This window comes from Anser cygnoides, chromosome 5 (assembly GCF_040182565.1).
Source record: "Anser cygnoides isolate HZ-2024a breed goose chromosome 5, Taihu_goose_T2T_genome, whole genome shotgun sequence".
In the NCBI taxonomy this organism is placed as follows: domain Eukaryota; kingdom Metazoa; phylum Chordata; class Aves; order Anseriformes; family Anatidae; genus Anser; species Anser cygnoides.
Window position 1 is genome coordinate 33,690,366 of NC_089877.1, and position 16,344 is coordinate 33,706,709.

At 44.6% G+C, this 16,344-nt stretch overlaps 1 protein-coding gene across 2 annotated transcripts; it reads right to left on the reverse strand.

The window, feature by feature from the left end:
• Positions 1–280: 280 nt before the first annotated feature.
• Positions 281–8,670, reverse strand: VPS18 (VPS18 core subunit of CORVET and HOPS complexes). 2 transcript variants are annotated; one of them, XM_066997826.1, is made up of 6 exons: positions 8,499–8,633; positions 7,298–7,576; positions 4,802–4,943; positions 4,531–4,622; positions 1,969–3,839; positions 281–1,241 (listed from the first exon to the last, which is right to left on the reverse strand). In XM_066997826.1, the coding sequence occupies exons 3-6, from the start codon at positions 4,828–4,830 to the stop codon at positions 513–515; spliced, it is 2,721 nt and encodes a 906-aa protein (XP_066853927.1). In that variant the 5' UTR covers positions 4,831–4,943; positions 7,298–7,576; positions 8,499–8,633; the 3' UTR covers positions 281–512. The 2 variants fall into 2 exon arrangements, with proteins under 2 accessions (XP_066853927.1, XP_013048052.3); XM_013192598.3 differs by lacking the exon at positions 7,298–7,576 and having other exon boundaries at positions 8,499–8,670.
• Positions 8,671–16,344: the final 7,674 nt, after the last annotated feature.

A 16,344-nucleotide genomic window follows, 5' to 3' on the forward strand; every position in this document is an offset into this window, starting at 1 on the left:
AGGGCACTTCTCCTTTCATGTTCTCTCAGTGTATGTGGTTATAGCACTCGTCAAAAAGGAAACCAAAGGCAATTCTAGCACTGGAAGTGATGAATAAGACTACACTGCTGAGTGTTCCTCACTGCCATCCCTTTAAGGTTGTCTTCACCAAAACAGATACCACACGACAGGGAAGAGAAACGACACACTGTTCCCAGTTCCCTCTGGGCAACAAGGCACTCTGTTAGCTTCACACTGAGAACCTCAGAACTGCAAGAAGCAAACATCTGCTAAAAAAATATCCAGTAGATTAGCTTTAATTATTTTTCAAGCTCTTAGCCATCGCTACATCTCCTCATTTTTCAAGACTAGATCACTGTAATTCCAGTAACAAGACCCCACTACTCTTTCCTTAGAGTTCCACAGAAGCCACCACGTTCCCACTTCTGGAGGTTATATTTCCACCATAGAAGCGTCCCAAGTTGCGAACACAACCACTCTAGTGTACTGACAGTTGCAGTTTTGGAGGAGAACTACAGCCAGCTTTGCATCTCCTCTTCATACTTTTGGGGATCAATAAAGGGCTTGTCAATGGACCGGATCATCAGTTCTCCACAGTACACACACTCGGCTGCCACAATATCATCAATGTCAGCTTTGATTTGTTCCCGGCTCTGCTGCCCCTTTCCCAAGCTAGCAGTATCTGCATCCTTGGGACGATGGTGGCCCTTGGAAGGCTGACTGGTAGCTGCCAGCTTCTTCTGAAGATCTTCAAGCTTTGCCTGCTTATAGGCAGGAAGGTTTGGAAAAACTGCTTGAAGGAGACAGTCATAATGAAACATGTGACCACAAAGGAAAAGGTAAAATGGGCGGTTTAAAAGTGGAAAGTCACAAGCAGCACATTTTTCCTGAGGCTCAACAGAGCCGTACTTATTTCTCATTTCCTGGATGTCCTCTCGAATTCTCTTGGCACTCTGCGTGGCTTCCTCCATCTCCCTTTTCAACTCCTCAATGTGCTTGTTGTAGTCCTCCAGAGAGTTACAGATTGCTTCCTTGAAATGGTCAATAGTGACGAAGTCTGGAAAGAATGGCAGGACATCTTCAATCTTCAGCAGGGCGCAGCTGGAGAGGCAAGCCATTGCCTTCTTGACATCCTTCTCTTCTTGAACAACATGGCGAGCAATCTTCAACCACAGCTTCTTCCGGAGTTCCTCATCATCTTCAGGGAGATCTGCACAGGACTTGGCGAGATCAACATCCACCTAGAAGTTGGATAGACGAGGAAACTGAGTTAAGCTTTCCTCTTTGTTTATCCACCATTCAATTTCAAAGCCTGCTGTCCATTATAGGAGGCATTTATAGAAAACCTCTTGCTATTTCATTGCCTAGGGCTTCACTCATTACTGGCCTGCTGCTTGTTTACATGGCAAACACCTTCTCTCCTCTCCACCACTACTGCTCCAGCTAGAAGATTTGCTTACTACCCAGCACAGAACAAAGCACAGCACTACAATAAAGGCAAATCTATGTTACACTATCTTTGCTGGCTACACGCTTCAGTGAAGACACAGCAGTGTCAGTAGAGAGAACTTAAACATCTTCCTGAAGGTCAGACTAAGCTGACAAAAGCATTACTCTGATAATTACCACAGCTAGGAATAGAAAGCAAGTAGAATCCTGAAAAATAGCTTCAAAAGCCTTGCATAAATGCAGAATAAAAGTATTTTATGTTGGAGACTGAGCTTAAGACAGATAGTATTCCCCCTTGTATTTCTCATACACCCACCCTCAATTATGAGTTTTCAAAGTCAGCTGTCCACTTAAAACATCTGTGAAAGCACAGAAGTTAAGAGTCTTTCCTCCTAGACTTAGCTGCACAGTTCCTACACTGATGAGTCTGTCCACTTCCTCTCAGTTCTTGGTTATTCAAGATAACTTGAACTAGCTACATTCCCGTATGTCATAGCATGCATGCACAGACACACGTACCTGTAATGCAAGATCCACAGCTTCTTCATATAATTCCATCACTTTGTAAATATGGACACACGCATGGTGGTGCCCATGCTCTGCACACAGGCGCAGCGCGTACTTCAGGTCGTAGTGGATCCTGTTTGGGTTGGTTCCTGCTTGCTCCAGGTATGATAGCAGCGAATCTGGCCGACACAAAGCATAGAGAGACAACAAGTAGTTGTGAATAGCTTGCTGGGTTTCCTCCAACTGATAGACACAGAACTCCATGTATCTAATGGCTTCATTGATCTGCTGGGTGCTGGCACTCTGGCTATAGTTAACAAGGGCTGGAATGAGGTTCCTGGCATCAAGCCTGGAGCCCATAGAAATCCAAGCATCAACGACCTTCTTGGGAATATGCTGGATGAGGACTGGGGAGAACTTGTAGAACAGCTTCTCATCTCTGTGCCTAGACAGCACGTTTAGAGCTTCATCATACTCATCATGCTGGCAGTGGTGAGCTACTACTCGCTCATAGTCCTGCATGATGACTGCAAAGTAGACCATGTGCTCCGTGTCCCCATGGCTCGCCAACAGTTCATAAATAGACGCCCGATTATTAAACAGACAGTCTTTGTTTTTAGGGCTGCTCAAGAAGGTGCGAAACTTCTCTCGTGTATCCAAATAGAGATTTCGCTGTGAGGGATCTCCTTCCAATATACCCAGCCAGTTCAGGTACAGCTCTGTTAACCATGTGGTCAGAAGAGTGGTCTGTGTCTTCTCAGAAGGCTTCAAGCTACTTAGCTTCTTAATCAGAAACTCCATCAGGGCCTCTTCTTGCTTGGCTTCAATGAACTTAAGGGCAATTTCCTCAAAGTAGTTCTGGGTCAGCGCGTAACATTTGGCACTGTCCAGATATCTCTTGTTTTGGAAGCAGTGCTCTGCCTCTTTTGCCAACACAATGTCTAGGCACTCCGGACGGTCTTTACAATATTCTTTAGCTAAATCAAATTTGTTCATATTCATATACATCTTCCACACATCTCTAGATTCCCGCTGGACGTGATAGCGGAACACTACTTTCTCCGTGTGGATCCATATCTGCTGGACTGTGGGATCCTTGATCATGCGTGTCAATGTGCCAAACTTCTCCAGGAACAGGTCTTGAAAAACAACCTGCTCATTCAGAGTGCATACAGCCTTCACCCGGTCAGGCAGCAGCAACAGAAAGTGAAACTGGGTAAGTACAATGGATATTGGCTTGTTCACAGTTATGTCAATATCAGAAGGATAAACCCAGACCCGTTCATCACTCAGAATTGAATCAGGACGGCTATAATCCAAATTACCATACAAAACACCATTTCCCATCATCCACGCAAAGGAGCGTGGGTTGGAACGCAGTTTTGGAGTGTAAAAGGCTATCTCGCTGAAACCGAAGCTGGCTGGAAACTCCCGGAAGCTGGGCAAATGGTCAGCATGCATAGCAAATATGGAGCTGAAGCCTTGCTGCTCTGTCCCTTCAGGCACTTTGCCAACAAACTGGAAGAGTCTCTTTCGAGTGGTGGCGATAATAAAAAATTTCCCTTCTATTCCTCGTTCAATCTCCAAACAGCAGACTGGTGCGGGTCCTGATTCCTCCTCCAGAGTGTAGACCTGTCGGAAGTACTGGTCAGGATTAGTGCTGAAGAGGCTTCCCTCGCTGACAGATATTTCGGCTTCGTAGATTTGCCCCTGGGCTGTTCCCACCAGGATAGGCCCAGTGTTGGTCTCCGTACCAAGAAATTTGTTCCAGCCCACGCTTTCAATCAAGTGGCCTTTCCAGCGGGAGAGTGTCCGCGCTTTCTGAACACTTCTGTTCAGGTAAAGGCATTCACTGGTGTTCAGAGCAATCAGGAGATGAGAGCCTGCAGGGGCACAGAAGGGCAGAAGGATAGAACAAATTTACACTATTGCCTAAGCAAGTCAAATTCCTGAGGCTTCTCAGCCTCATATTAGATAAGCACTAGTATCAACATACTGAATCAACATACTTTTCCAGGCATTCATAAGCATGCGGGGGATTTCCATACTGGATCAGAACAGCAGTTCATGTTGCAAACTAAAATTGCAAATCCCAGAATCTTCAGCAAAAAGGTATTCTTCTATTTTAATAAACACTCTAAGAACAAACATTTCCCATAGTTCTCTCCTGTCCCTGGCAGCTAATGAGCATCTCTTTCCAAAAATTTTGTTTGGTTTTAAATCAATCAAGGCTACAGCGAGCTGCAGATGTTTGACAGTTCTTTTTAAAAAATCTTATATATACACAAACAGTACAAGGCAACTGCAAGGATTTTCTTTGGTTTGTTTTAGCAGCCTTGTTCAGAACAGCCTCATTGCATCAGTGCTCATTTCAGATGGTTCAAAAGCAACAACATACACATGAACCAGTAGGCAGAACCCCTGGGCAACAGAGTACAGCCCACAAGAACCAGCTGTTTGCTTTATTCACAGAGCAGAGAAGAAAGAGGACTCCTTCCCCAGTACTTGCAATGCACATTCAATTGCCTCTGCTGCCAACCACTGTCTGTAAATATACATAGCCCATTGCCTCACCTGTGTGGTCCAAAAACATCTTGTAGACTCTGGCTTCATCCTTGCGTCCCAGCTCTACCTGATTAGGTTCATCTGGCTTCCCAAGATCAATCCTGCAAAGAGAAACCATGAAAGCATACTGCCCACTAAAGTTCACATAGGCATAGTTTCTTACTATTTTCCACATCTGTAGGTTCTTGGCTTCTTATCCATTTTTTAATTACAAGTTCTCTATTAACTTAAAAAAAAAAAAAAAAAAAATTGAGTAACTTCAGGTGACTGGCAGCATTACCTGAGAAGGGTGTCTTTGCCAAGGCTCATACAGAGCTGGTTAGAGGAGACCACTAAGCTGTTAATTTTCTCTGGAGGAGCAAAATCAATTCTTTGCTTGTTAAATATTGGTGTTTCCTTCTCCAGCCGTGCATTCACATACCCTGGAGAAAGAACATGAACACTTAAAAGACAAAGAAAACACAACAAGAATTACATACTACACCAGAATCTAATCTAGAAAGACAAAGGAACCACTGCTTGCTCTGGGTTTTTACCAAAAAGGTACAGTGCTCTGTGAAGCATGAACACTGAGATCAGCACTCCGGTAAGTACAAAACAGAAAAGTAGTAATGTGCTTTACTGTCTTGTTACAGAAATGCAAGCTTGTCACAAAGAATTCCAGGGCAAGATACAAAACCGTTACATAAACTGCATATAAAGCTGAAAATGGGAGCAGAATCAAAGACGTTTTTTGGGGGGTGTGAGGGGTGGCAGTTTGTGTGTTCAAGACAGAAGAAAACAGCTGGTATTATGTAAGACACAAATAGCACTCTGGTTTGACACTTCCATACAAACTACTCAGGAAACCGCTGCAGTGTTAGCCGAAATATATTTCTTTTTCCATATTGGAATTAAATAGGATACAATACTCGACATCCTTAGTTCATAAGGTGAAGTTATTTTTAAAACCATGTTAATGTTAATTTGTTTTTTGATGGTGACAGTGTTATTTGTGTGTGTTTGTTGTTGTTGTTTGGTTGTTGTTTTTTCATATGAAACTAAAACCAAGTCATAATAATCATCAGCAAAATCCTGGAACATCTGTACATCCACAAACAGATCGTATCACAAAGTTGCATCCATATCTGTCCCACGAGACAGGTTTTCCCACTGACTGAGTTTCCCATACGCACAAAGTATTACATAACCTTCTGGCAAAGAAAACAGCAGAGGATCGCAGTCTGACCACACTACCTCCAGCCAGAAAGCCAGACAGACGGGATACGTGGCTAGGTTAACTCATCTGCTTTGCTCCGTGAGCAAGTGAAGGATTTCTAAGGCAAGTAGATCCAGGCAGCAGTTAGCCTGGACAGGAAGATTAAAAGCAAAACAGAGCTACTGCAAGTTAAGGCCATTCACCGCCAAAGTAGCTATCCAGCAAGATGTATACAATGAAAAATTTGTATCTTGGAGGAAACAGACTACTTCCATTCTGAAGAGCATTGGCCTAATAATCTCTAGGCTGGAACAAACAGCATCCCTCCAATGCATATTCCATACCTATAACCTCCTCCACATTATCCTGAAAAACTTTAACTCCAGCTCTGTTGTTGTTGAAAAAAATCAGCAGAGTAGCGGAAAGCAGCCTGCTGACACTATGATTCCTTTTATCGCCCGTTCTGCCAATGGCTTCTCCTTGCTTCTGCCTCAACACTAGGCCAGCTGTGGGATCTTTAAAGGATTGCTGTTTTAGAGGAGAGATGCGCACACGGGAACAGACAAAGCAACCACAGTCTGAGTAGGCAGACTTTTGCTCAGCATGAGTATTTTTCCTACATGTTGATCCACAGCTTAAATTTTACCCACTCATGCAGATGTGCATTCCTTTATTTATACTTAAGCAAAACAGATGTTCTTCAGTTCAGATTGAGCTGCAATGCAAAGGCCTGAACTTGCTGTTATGAATGGTGGTTCAAAACATGCAGACAAAGCTCCCAAGGTAGAGATTCACATGATGTCACAGGTAACCAATATATATTTACTTCATATATGCTTATATAAAGGAAAGATGACTCTAATGAAGAGAAGGGGAAAAAAAAAACAACAACCCAACAAGATCTCCAAGTCACATTAATTCAGAGTCTTGAATTTTTTTCAGATTGCCACCAGGCAAAAGGCGGACTGGGACAGCAAGAGGTAGGATGTTTGAGGGATTGTTTGTTTGTTTTTTATACAGTTCAAATCAGCACATTGTAGACTTTTTAAGACTGTATCCATTAGTTATAACAACTGTAGCAGCAGCAGCATTAACATGAGGATTTTAACTAGTGTCCATAACATGACACGGATGCAGCTCTCCAGCTTACAATTCCCTGTACAAAGGAGATATGTATTTTATAACTCATATTCCTTTCAAACAGCCCAATTCCTCCATCCTGACCCCAACGTCCTCTTTCTGTTCAGGTGAGATCCTATTGCAGTATTTCCCACCCTGATTTCTGTGCAAAACTACGTTCTTCCTTAGAGCTTTGAATCTGTTCGAGGATTTAGGTTCACCAACATCGATCGAGTCCACCAGGTCAAAGTAGAGCTTTTCAGGCTGGAACTGGAGAACTTGAAGTTTACACTGCAGCTGTACTTGAGCTCTGCAACAGAATCTACAACTCTGAGAAACAGTACCTGTTCCGAAACATTGGGAATGACTCATTGAAACAGAGGAATAAATTTTTAACATCTTCCAATAATTCCAACCTAACCTTAAGGACTGCTTTGAGGAAGTTAACTTTTTACTTACACTTCTTTCAAAATCAATTTGCTTAAACTTCATTTTGCCCACTTCTATCAGGCGAAGTTTTGTTCCAAAACGGCAATGCATTCTGATGCATGAATGACTGAAATCCCGATTAGACTGTGTCTTTGCAATTAAGCAGTTTCCAAAACCTCCTTTGCCAACATCATTTGTCACCAAACAGCCATGACCGAAGACAGTGTTGCAGAAGTCAAGAAGAAAAGCTGAGTCCTTGGAAATGTATTTTCAGCTGGCAGCACGTCCCAACACTGTTTTGTTCAACACCTATTCAGGACACTTACTCTTACATAATATCATGCAACAAAATAACTTAATGTACATTAAAACAAACAGCAGGTATATATCTACTTAAGCATGTAGACTCAGAGTAATTTTGTGTGTTTATTCTTTATAATACATATATGAGTATGACAACACATATATGAGTATGACAATTCATCAATGCCACATACACAAGCATCACAACCTGTTTTCCCCAAAGACTAACAGTGGGCAACACTATATGAGGAAAAGACTTGAAATAACGTGTCCACGCATGTCCAAAAGTGTAACCCTCAGATGCCAGCTCTGCATAGCAGCGGTTACTACCTTGATGATACCAGGTAGCACAGAATCCTCTCTCAACCAATGTTTCCTCCCCCAGTGATCAATATGATGCTGTGAGGGGGCATCCAGTGGGGAACTGTTATTGAACCTAAGGGTTTTGCCTTGGATTTATCAAGAAGCATGCTTGCCATTTGTTTGCTTTCTTGCATATGAAAGAAATGACTGACTGGTCACCACACCGTCGCTTTACATTGACTGCACACCCCAAATCACCCCAAACAGTGAAGCTTTTAGAAAGCTGCCCCAGGATAGGAAACCGACCCCATGCTGGTACAACTGCCTGCACAGCCACTGTGGCTGTAGCAGTTGGGTTCCTTGACGAAGACCAAAAATAAAAAAAAAAAAAAGGGAAGCCGGCTAGGTGACCTCTGACAGCTCCCCCAGCCCCGGCATAAGCCGTGCCGCAGCGCCGTGAGGCACACCCACCACCCGCCGCCTCGGGGCACGCGGCCCTTCGGGGACACCCCTCGTCCTGAGACACCCCGGAGCCTGACGTGCCACACCGCCCACCCCCGGGCACGACACCGGGGCCCGTGCGCTCGCGCAGCGCTGCCCCGGGCAGCAGAGGGGGGCTTATTACCGGAGTGCGGGATGCCCACGGCGGCGCGGCTCTGCTGCACGGCGGCGGAGCGGTGCAGGGAGTCCTCGTACTCGTCCAGGATGGACGCCATGGCGCCCAACGGCCGCACCAACCGCCGCCGCCAACGGCCGCTTCCGCCAGCCTTCACGTGAGCCGCGTCACGTGCCCGCCCGGCGCCGCTCCGCGCCTGCGCCGTGGCCGCCGTCCCGCCCCTCCCGGAGCGCGGGGCGTGAGGGATCCTCCTCCCTAAGATGGCGGCGGAGGGAGCGTGGCGGTGGGGTGGTTTTGTCCCCGCTGTGGTCGCAGCCGCCTGGCGAGCTTGTGGCCTTGCTGTGCAGGTCCTGCGTGTCAGTGTGGTGCTCACAGCTTCTTGCCAGTCTGTCGTGTGCAGGCTGGCTGTGTGCTTTGTAAACCATCACATTAGTGCACCAGCATACTTAGCACAGCCACTGCTTAGTTGTGATGCTGCTGCGCACACATCTAGTGACGGCAAACGGCAGCTGGCTGCTTATAAACACGTCCGTACAAACTGACAAGTCTTTTCTTTAGGACTGTTTGATGCAATCTTGGCTTTGTAGCTAAACAATGATTGCCACAAAGCAAGTGGCAATCCAGCGTAAGGCTGACCTTGAATTGGGCTAGATTTACTCTGCATGTTTGTCCCATCTTTCTGGGCAAAGCTTATTAGACCCAACTTCTGTATCAATAATACTTCAGACCTGGGTTTTTGTTGTGTTTGGATCATGCCAACAGTTGTATTTACAGCTTTGCCCTCTAGTTTAAACTAGCAGACTGAATCTGGCATTAACGAAGTTAATCTTACACAACACTTTTGGGCTTCATCTGATTTATATTACTTTATAATGAGAAAATGTACGTGTATGTACTGTATGTATACGAAATATGTGTAAACTTCATAACACCTTCTGGGAGAAGCAGAGAAATGTTTTCCCACAGAGTACAGGGCACTTCACGACACAGACAGACCCATTGCAAGATTAAAGTCGGTCATCCCCATCTTTGTTTACATGTCAGCTGGCAGTGAGTGGCACCACCAGTAGCAGTGGCACATGTTTAGCTTTGCACAAACTAACACAGTTACATCTCCTTTTCCTCTGCCCTTCTTCTGCAAACCTCACCCCCATAAACATGGGTCCAAACCACAGCCCTGTGCCTCAGGCCTTCTCCCTGGTGCAGAGCCAGACATGCAGGTCCCACGCTGGCTGGGCTGCTGGAGGCTCCTGGAGCATGCCTCTGCGGGGTCACCTGTGTCTGCTTTGCTAAAAACACAAGGTGGCTTTTCCTGACTCAGCCTGTCTGCAAGCACTGACAGGAGCCTAGACCCAGGTCCAGCCCCAGCTGTTTACCATCTTTGTGTGACAGCTCTGAGCCATAACAACAAAACCACATTCCTCTGCTCTCCAATCATCCTTACCATCATAAACAGCAAGTGTTCTCATTTGGCTTCTCAAGAGGTACACACAAATTGCATTAGGTTTAGGAAAATGAGGTAGGAAGGGATTTATTCGACTATCAGATCCATTCTCCCACTCCAGGAGATACCACATCATATAGTCCTTTCTCCAGTCCTATCAAGGTCTGTCTGAAAGCGTGGGTATTTTTCCCCAAATGCTCTAGCCTGCACCTGTCTCAGATGCTGATTGCTCTCATGATTTTGAGCTCTGATTTCCACTCTAATGTAAGCCAAGTCTAGTCTGAATCAATTTGTTCTTGTTCAAACACTGTCTTGCAGTGTAAATAGTCCTCCCATTCAGGCATTAACTTCCTTCACAAAAATGAAGTTAGAACCTTCATTCTGATTTAAAACCCAAGATTTACAAGAGCAAGATCTTTCCTTTCTTCTCTTAAAAAAAAAAAAAAAAAAAAAAAAAAGAAAAGAAAAGAAAAGGAGACAGTTTCCTGGAACATACTAACATACTAGTATTTTCTGCAGCAGTTGCAGCTTCAGCTCATCTTCATGTAACATGAATTTAACCCCTCCTTTCAGATGAGGTCTCCCCTTTTGCCTTAAACAATGATGCTTATGCTTTTGTATTTTTAGCAGTACGAGACTGAAAGGTTGTTTGGTTTGTGGAAAATAAGCCATCTCAAAATGTAACTGGAAATTAGGCTAAACTGAAATTTGTGCACAAATTTCTCAGTGTTCAGGTCCATGGAGTATTTCCATTCAAAGTCCGCATCAGGACATATTTTTATAATCTTTTTCTTCTTAGTCAGGTCCAGAAATGGAAGAGATTTTCTTTCCCATTTTGGCAGATACCAACGCCAGTTAGGACTGATACCTCACAAGAAAGCTTTGTCTGAGTTTAGTGTGGTTAAATTGGAAGCCAGATCCTCCCCTTATTTGGGAACGAAATATCAGCCTAAAGCTAACCCAGGCCCACAAGTCTGCTCCGTCCATCTGCACTATCATCTGCTGAGATTATTTAATTTACAAACATGTGCAATAATTATATCCCAGTGCTGCATTCACAGGTTTGATGTTCCGAAAAGAAGAGGGGAACAAGGGTTGCGGGCAAAGGATTTATCAGCTCTTTGATTCACCAAGAGTGTGTGGAGAATCAAGATGATTACATTTTGTATGTAGTAGTAAAGTAGTAAAGTAGTAAAGTAGTAAAGACAAGAGGGAGAGATTTCTGTGATTCTCACATGGGAGAGATTTCTGTGAGCAATTTTGGTGATGTGTTTCAATTGGAAGCCTAAATTCTGGTCTTTTTTTTTTTTTTTTTTTTTTTAATGGCTGTGCTCACCCTCACAGTAGTTTCAGCTTAAACAGTTAATGTCTTCTCCCAGCTATGGACACAGGTATCAACATCTAGATGCTGTATAACATCTGATCTACTCAACTTCTGTCAGGAACAGATTGTAGACAACGGTGAGGACGAACACATACTGTATTGGAGGTCTGGATTCCCAGGAGATTGAGCTTGCCTAAATCTGGGCTTCCACAATGCCATCTCTGCCACTCCTGGCTGCCCTGCCCAGCCCGTTCTGTGTGCCAATATTAGCTCTTGTGTGATTGAAGAGTGAGCCAGTGCAGCGCCACGCACCAGATGACTGTGATCCATGATCTAAACACACGTGCTGGTGCAGAAGGGCGGGCAGGAAGATGTGGCTTTCAGAAGAGGTAAGGGCACTACAAAGGCAGTTCATATTTAAATTACATGAACTGCCCTGGAGATAACCTGGTAACCAAATTATAACGTGAATTAAACCCTGGAATTCCTCACAGATTTTCTCTACAGTTGTGGTACTGGTCATCCCTCTGTCTCCCTGTCTGTAGGGTATTCTTTCATTGTGATCAATACAAAAGTATCCCTCATTCATAAAAACCATAGGCAAACACATGTACTTCCCCAAAAGCAACAACCTCCATAAGATACCAAGAAGGGTGTAATATATAGGCTCTCAGACACCCCTGTACCTGCTTTGAGGAAAATGCTGCAGATGCCTGTATCCCCCACCCAATCAAGAGACTTTCTCCCATTTGTGTCACTTCCCCAGGGATGCACATGGTGTCTCTGAGTGACCAATTGTCTTATATGCACATACTATAGGAAAAAGAAGGTCCCACACTTGTCTAGACATGGGTATCATGGTTGCCTGTAAGAACCTCAGCTGGAACCTACATAAGAGTCTATAAAGCAATTATAATTAACATTGGAAAAAATCAGAGCTTGAAAGGAGTTTGCCAGAGCCCACCTCTTAAACATTAACCCCTCTCCCATGCTTTCCAAGCCGATTGTCAGGAGCAAACACCCTGCAGACCAGTAAGCACTGCATGGAACCATATCACAGACCAACTTACTACAGCTCTTCTGACAAATCAGTAAATTTTCCCACTCCAGAGCATGCTGTCCTTCAGTTAACACACTAAATGCCCTAATGGAAACTATGAGTGTAACTTGTAAGTGCCAAAATGAGCATACAAACACAAGAGAGAAAGGACAGAAACATGTTTTTGCATTGAGAAAACCTTTTTCCCATGGCCAGCACACTCTGGCTAATCCCTCAGTTCTAAAACTATTAACTCTTCCGGAAAGTAAAAACCAGGGATGTGGCAGAGGCAGTGGTCTTACAGCATTTTATGGTTTTCCTAACTATGCATTTTCAGCCCAGCCCTTCACTGTTCAGTGTTAAGTTCCTGCCCTTCCCTGTTTCTCATGGGCAATGCAACCTTATCACCTTCTTTTGCTAATTCCCTCACCCTTTCCAGTTAAGTGTTAACTCCTCTTTTCACTTGAAGTGTCTAAAAGATTGACGTAATTAAATTAGCCCCGGAGCATTGTCTCCCAAGTTATCCTTAGTCTGAGGTTTGCTGTTCCTTTTCAGATTTAAAGAAAGGGCTTTGAGTGCCGTAAACCTTGCCTGCTTTTTCACATTTATCACTTGATTTAATAAAAGATACACTTTCTCCAGCAGGTGGCAACATACTTCTAAGTGATTTATAGACCATCAAAGAGGTAAAACTCATTCTGTGCAAGTCACATAAAAGATAATTTGTCTTTGAGAAAGGGGCTGAATACAATATAGGTGCTTAATCTTTCCTTGGAACAATTAAGAAAATACTTTTGAAGCTAGTGGCATTGTCTTTTCTTATTAATTTATTATTCTACAATCTTAAAATCCATTATAATACCGTTGTTGTTATTTGCCTTCACATTTTACTAGTGTGGCAATGAACAGATGAACCTGGCCCCGCTTTTAATTCCAAACAGGAAGAAAGATGTTCAGAGGCCAGGACAGAGGGAGCTGTTTTCTCCCACTGTTTCTCCATATTTATTTTTTTTTCCTTAATGGCATTTCAAAATCACATACCTCTGATGCGCAATAGTAACACCCATTAGCTGCTGTAAAATCGTAAAGTATTTTTATTGCTGTGGACTCAGAAACTAAGGAGTTCCTATCAGTCAAGAAATCTAAATGGGAAAGCAAATGCTACGATCTTTCTTCCTTTGATTTCAGATGTGGTAATTTTTCTGTGAATAACAGAAGCCTGGTATTCCACCGGCTTGTGCTTTGTGGCTATTTATGCCTCTGCAAGGTTGTAAGAAAATGATATGGAAAAAGCATTTGACATCACTTCCTGCAGGCTGCAGTGACTAGACAAGGTACACCACAGGGGAAACCAGACACAGGCTCTCATCTTTACCTTTTTGTCTGTCACTTCTTTTAAGTGGTAATTACGCTTGATTTTTCCCAGGGAGGATATACACTCAGGTGCATGACAAAATGCCCTGTGACTCAGCATTAGCTGTCTCCCTGCCTGTGATTATGAAAGTGGCTTGCCAGGCAGCGGCTACGTTTGACTTCTTGAGCGTATCCCATGGCATCCCGTGATCCTGTTTGCTCTGGCACCTGTGCTCCACCACAGCCCCTCTCTGAACTGAGATCTCCACCCACCCTGCCCCACTGCATGTTGGCATTGCCTCCTCTTTCCATCACCCCCCTGCTTCTTACTCTTTTATACTTCCTTGCACGCAGCAGGGTGAAAGGATTCAGAAATGTACCCAAGCGCATCGTTTACAAAGGGAGTGTGTTGACATACACAGCCCACTTGTACAAAGGGAGGGGAAGCTGCAGGCCTGGTTTGCTCAGTACCTACAGGCCATGCCAAGAGTGGCCAATACGTCTTTCTCTCTCCCCTGGGAAGAAGAAAGCCCTGCTACTTTTAAAACTGAGGACGGCCATCTCCCACAACCTGCAGTGCTTTTTCTGAGGCAATCTGAATAGGGTGTGCAAAGGTCTGCGATAGCGGCTCCCAGCCTGTGACATCCAGGCAAATTGGTCTGTGGCCACACCTAATTATGAAGTTACAAATGAGATCAACAAAGGTGGAAGAATATGATGTCATCCAAGGTAACTGCTGCTCAGTGAAAGTCAAGACCAGTAGCTACAAAAAAATTGAACATCGTAATGCTGCACTTCAGAGGGGAAATGTGGATTTGTTTGAGCTGACCCATAGGCTTGCCCCCCCTACAAGAGACCAGCCCTAGTTTCCTATTCCCCTCCTCATCCACATCGACTCAGTGTTTTTAACTTAGTCCCTAACTGGGCATTTCCTGCCACAGCTCTAGTGGGAAAGGTGGCTATAATTAATAGAAATATGCAGAGAAGCAAGTGTCTTTTGCTAAATAACTGTTTTGTTGTTGTCGTTGTTTTTTTTAATAATGGGACTTTGTGCAATTGTATAAAGATTGTTGGTGACAATCACACACTGCCTAAATATATCAATTGAATTTCCACTTCAATTCGCTGTGCACTCAAATGGAGAAGCTTTTCTGTTTGATTGAAGCAGAAGCTACAGATGGTACTGGATCTCAGCTGAACAAAGGTTGAACACTAACAGTACGTGAAATCTTGGTCTGCCTGAAAATAATTTGATCTTGTGCACTTTATTCCCAGTGGACAGGTATCCACATCATGAGGAATACTGCCATAATTGGTACTAAATATAATTCCCAGGAGAGAGGCCAAATGCAGTATTTAATACTCAGCCAAGAGCTGATCTGTCACAGTGTACCTGCTATGAGTGTGCAGCCAGTCTCCATGGCTGGCACTTCAACAGCTCTAGGAACGAGACAGACTTTCACTGCAAAACCGAAATTGTTCAAAAGCCTTGCAAAACCAAAATGTGTGACTCCTACCATCTGACTCCTTGCTGCATTGTGAAACCAAACCTGCCTCTTCTGTTAGACGTCAGGAGCAAGGCAGGACCTGAGAAAGGAACCCGTGGGAGCTGCTGTGTTTATTTGCTTAATCACTTAGTTTAAATATAGATTAAAAATCACTTAAGCTCATCCAGAAGTTAAGTGCATGTCAACCAACAGCTGTCAGAAACTGCAAAGCAAAAAGAACACAGTCACAGAAGCCAGAGCTTTTGGGAAGGGAATGAGAGAAAAAAGGATTCAGTCGCTGGAGCGGGGCAATAAGTACGTCTTCCCAGTGGACGTCCTTTCCTAACAGAAAAGCAAATAGGAATCTAAAGCTGCCAGTTTCTTCTCATCTCTCCCCTCTGCTGCTGCCAACACTTGCTAACAGTGAATAACTTGGTGAATAATCCCTCATTTACATTCATTTCTTCCGATTGAATGGAAATGCCACAGTTCACAGAATGTCACCCTGTGCTTGAAACACACTGAGAAACTGCTGCGGGACGTCCCGTGCCGCGCTGCCTGCCCTGGCTGCGGTGCTGTGCGTCCTGCGCCGGTCCCACATGCGGTGCAGGCACACCTTGGGTGTTACGGAGGGTAAATCGCCTGCCCGGTGCCCTTCTGCAGAAGCTTTACATATCCTCTGACTGTACTGACGCTGAAGGGCTTGGCACTGGAAAAGGCTCTAATGCAAGCCCGTCACTTGAATTAGCAGCCACTTGCTGCAGCACAGCTATCTGGCACGTGTTTTAGCAGCAGCCTAGCTTGCGATACTGTCCCTGCTAATGTAGCTATAAAAAATCAAGGCTTTGCTGGTAAAAAAAAAAAAAAAATGCAGAAGAGGGAGATGAAAGGAAAGTGCTAGAGAAAACTGCAGAGAAAAAGCCTCCTTGCCCCAGGAGCCCTGTGGGCTATCCCCAAGGAGCGCACACGCTTTTGGAGCCTGGAATTAGTCAAAATTCTTGAACCCGAGGAGCTGCGGCGTGTGTGACCCTCAGTCAGCCATGGGAAATCGCATTTTAGACTGTGCCTGGCTTAAAGCTTCTTAAGCTTATACTAACACGGGCGAAGCACACCGGTTGCTCTCCCTGGGAGCACAAACTGCGGCTGGAGGCAGCCGCGGGCAGGGCCGGGGCGGGCCGAGGGGAGCGGGGCCGGGCCGGGGCGGGCCT

Excerpts from the sequence above, each read along its gene's own strand:
- VPS18 (XM_013192598.3), bottom strand. The coding sequence starts at position 8,589 with ATGGCGTCCATCCTGGACGAGTACGAGGACTCCCTGCACCGCTCCGCC. Across the intron at positions 4,944-8,498 it reads CGTGGGCATCCCGCACTCCG|GGTATGTGAATGCACGGCTG; the intron begins GTAATAAGCCCC and ends TTCTTTCTCCAG. Across the intron at positions 3,840-4,530 it reads GATGTTTTTGGACCACACAG|GCTCTCATCTCCTGATTGCT; the intron begins GTGAGGCAATGG and ends GTGCCCCTGCAG.